Source organism: Triticum aestivum, chromosome 4D (genome assembly GCF_018294505.1).
Source record: "Triticum aestivum cultivar Chinese Spring chromosome 4D, IWGSC CS RefSeq v2.1, whole genome shotgun sequence".
NCBI classification, from domain to species: domain Eukaryota; kingdom Viridiplantae; phylum Streptophyta; class Magnoliopsida; order Poales; family Poaceae; genus Triticum; species Triticum aestivum.
In genome coordinates, this window is record NC_057805.1 from 27,577,655 (window position 1) to 27,580,715 (window position 3,061).

At 45.6% G+C, this 3,061-nt stretch overlaps 1 protein-coding gene across 1 annotated transcript in view; it reads right to left on the reverse strand.

The window, feature by feature from the left end:
- Window positions 1-1,336: 1,336 nt before the first annotated feature.
- The window catches only part of LOC123095910 (cytochrome c oxidase assembly protein COX11, mitochondrial), a 5,339-nt gene continuing 3,614 nt past the window's right edge, over window positions 1,337-3,061 (reverse strand). Inside the window, exons 5-6 of the mRNA XM_044517481.1 lie at window positions 2,039-2,119; window positions 1,337-1,645 (exon numbers count right to left, since the gene is read on the reverse strand). Coding sequence (XP_044373416.1) covers window positions 1,547-1,645; window positions 2,039-2,119 — 180 coding nt within the window. The 3' untranslated portion in view covers window positions 1,337-1,546. The remainder of the gene's footprint in view (window positions 1,646-2,038; window positions 2,120-3,061) is intronic.

A 3,061-nucleotide genomic window follows, 5' to 3' on the forward strand; every position in this document is an offset into this window, starting at 1 on the left:
TTACTTACTTTGTCCCGATGTGCTTATGGGTCACATCACTGGCTGCCGCTCTCCGGAACCATGCAGAGGGAGACCTGGCACTTGGGTGCATCGCACCGGGAGACGCCCAAGTCTGAAGCCTCTGACTGGCCACCTTCCCCCAGCAGACCAGCCGAGTGAACATCACACAATCATCATAGCGCCGCACCGTCACGAACTTGGCCCAGACTCACCTCAGCACTTGCACTGCACTGCGCGCATCATCCAAACGAGTACCTGCGTACCCGGGCGCCCCGGTAAAGATGACTGCCGCGCCGCACGGCATGAGGTGGTACGTTCGTACGTGCGCCACGGCCGCCGTACGCAGCGAGCAGCGACTGTCTCCTGCGCCGCGCAGCAGCAACACGATCGCATGCAATGCAACCGAACTGATGCAGTGCTGCTGCAAAAGCCGGCGCACTCCTGCCGCCGCTAGCCGCCGAGGCCGAGGCGAGGCGCCTAGCAGCAGATATGGGCCGTGGATGTCGTAGCATATGCTGGTGTCAGCGTCGGAGCTCGCAGCCTCCGTGGACGGGGGTGGATTCGGTGGCGCTCGCCGGTCCCGGCGCCGTATCCAGGCCCGGGGCCGGGGCCACGGCGAGGCGATCCGCACGGCGGATTCGCTCGCTGGCGCGACGCGGGGTCGCGGCCAAACAGTACCGCCGGTACAAGAAAAATATACTCCCAGCAGTGCCCTCCACTCGACGTGCGACAGCAGCTCAACAGCCGCAGCAGGGTGCCTGCCCTGGCCTCGTCTCTTCTCCCGTAGCCGCGGGGGCGGGGCCAATCGAATCCCGCAATGCACAGGGCTGCCGGCTACCGTCCGAAAGACCTGTACCGTTCCCATACGATTCGATTCGACCGATCTTTCATGTGATCTTCTCTCCTCTTAAGCACTCATGTCGCGACACACACAGGCACGTACTCCTAGCTGGTGATACATACAGTACATCCCACGCCAGCATGTTTGGCCACCAAGGCACCAACGGGAATTCTACGTGGAAATTAAACAGTACTACTCCCTTTGTCCCGAATTACTTGGCGCGAAAATGGATAAAAATGGATGTATTTAGAACTAAAAACTTGTCGAGATACATCCATTTCTGCAACAAGCAATTCCAGACGGAGGGAGTATTTTTTTTTCTTTCAATCTGCATCCAGGAGCTACGTGCTTGTACGTACCAATGGTCTTTCTTGGCAAGACTTGAGGGTTGAGAGGAATGTCAAGTCATAACCTTATCATTTTTAAGTCCAAACACACGTGATAAGGTTCCCTGATACCATCAATACAATACGTTCCCCTCCTTGATTCTTGAGATTGGCACAAAACTGTTTCTGAAATTTGATTGCATTGGAGCAACTCTTACAGATTATTTGCAAAAATTCCCACCAACCATGTGAACTAATAATAACTACATAAAAAAGCCTAGCCTTTTACTCTTGGTGTTACATGAGAAGGAATTCTTAGGCACATGATTTTCGTAACTGTTTCAATAGAATTAGTGTTGCAGGTCACTTACAAATATTCCTACTCTTTCACCTTAAAGAATGTATAGGAAAGAACAATATTGTTCACCCCGTCCATTTTGGGGTCCGTCTCAAACTCAGGATCAATGTAGAAGAATACCTGAAAGTTTTCAGGTGCGTGTTAGAACAACCAGCAGAGTTACCATGGGTACATATTAGTATGATACAATAGTTCAACTTACGCAGTTTCAGTTCCTATCATTAGAAATACTCCCTCCGTTCCAAAATAGATGACCCAACTTTGTACTAACTTTGTACTAAAGTTAGTATAAAGTTGGGTCATCTATAGTTTTCTAGAGTTTCTACAATGTAGAAGAATTTCTAGAGTTTTTTCTTTTACAGGATTGTTCTGGGAATATATAGTTTTGCCTTTGGAGCGAGAGTTGTAGTGCCCTGAATCTTACTGTTTAAGTAAGTTTTTCTGTTTGTGCAGAAATAGTGATGCCAACTAGAAAAGCCATCATTACTGCATAGAATGCAAAATTAAACTCACCGGCATGTCAATCTGCTCCCCGGGAAGAAGTGTTTGCTCCTCAAAGCAGAAACATTGTATTTTATTGAAGTAAATTGCAGCCTGCAGGGTAGGAAAAAAGGACTTGTAAACTCAAAACATCAGGAGACAAGACTTGGCATAGGTAGAATACCCTCAACTTATCTTCAGTGCAGCAATAAACTAGGCTGAAAATGTAAAGTCATCTTAGTGCTTCATGTTTTAAAATAAATAGCCATCACCTCAACAATGGTTTTATATCTACAATTTTCTGAAAGCAATTTCATTTTCCACCTCATTCGCAAAAGTCAACCGTGATTCATATTTTTCTCTGGTAGAAATCAAGTTCAGAGCTATTTTGCCCACCGTATTGCCACGAAGGCACTAATTATAGGCTAACAAGAAGAAAACATGATGAAAAGTCTACAGCCTGAACACTCTTGACAATCATGCTTCCCAGCACATGCCAACAAGGTTAAGGTTCCAAAGTTGTGCTCCATCAAAGACAGGGGTTTCTTTCATTCATAACAATTGCAGCTTATTTGACATCACAAAAATACATGTACCTAGTCTTGTTTCTAGGGTAGGGCTTTTGTAACAGGTCGAGTATAATCTTCAAAGAGTAAAGGATATATCTACCGAAACTTACATCTGCAAATAGTAGCAAACCAGTATGATACATACATTTTCAAGGCTTAACTACACTTTCTCGTGCTCTTATGTATCCTGAAAGTCCTTTATTACTCTAAAGTCTGAACCACAAAAATCGACAGAGATTTGTCTGATGTTCTAAGATGCTCTTAAGAAAACAAAAGGAAAATATTGCACCTGACATTTCTTGGCCATCATAACATAGGAAATATTGCCAGAAGGAACTATGCTTTATTGGTTGAACATATTGTCGTTCATCATAGCATCTCTAGCAGATGCCTCAAAAGTCATATTTGAGGAGAATTTTTTTGTTTGGGGAAATTAAGCATCAGCTAGCAGATCCCTCAAAAAGTTTAATCCCACAAAAATGACCCC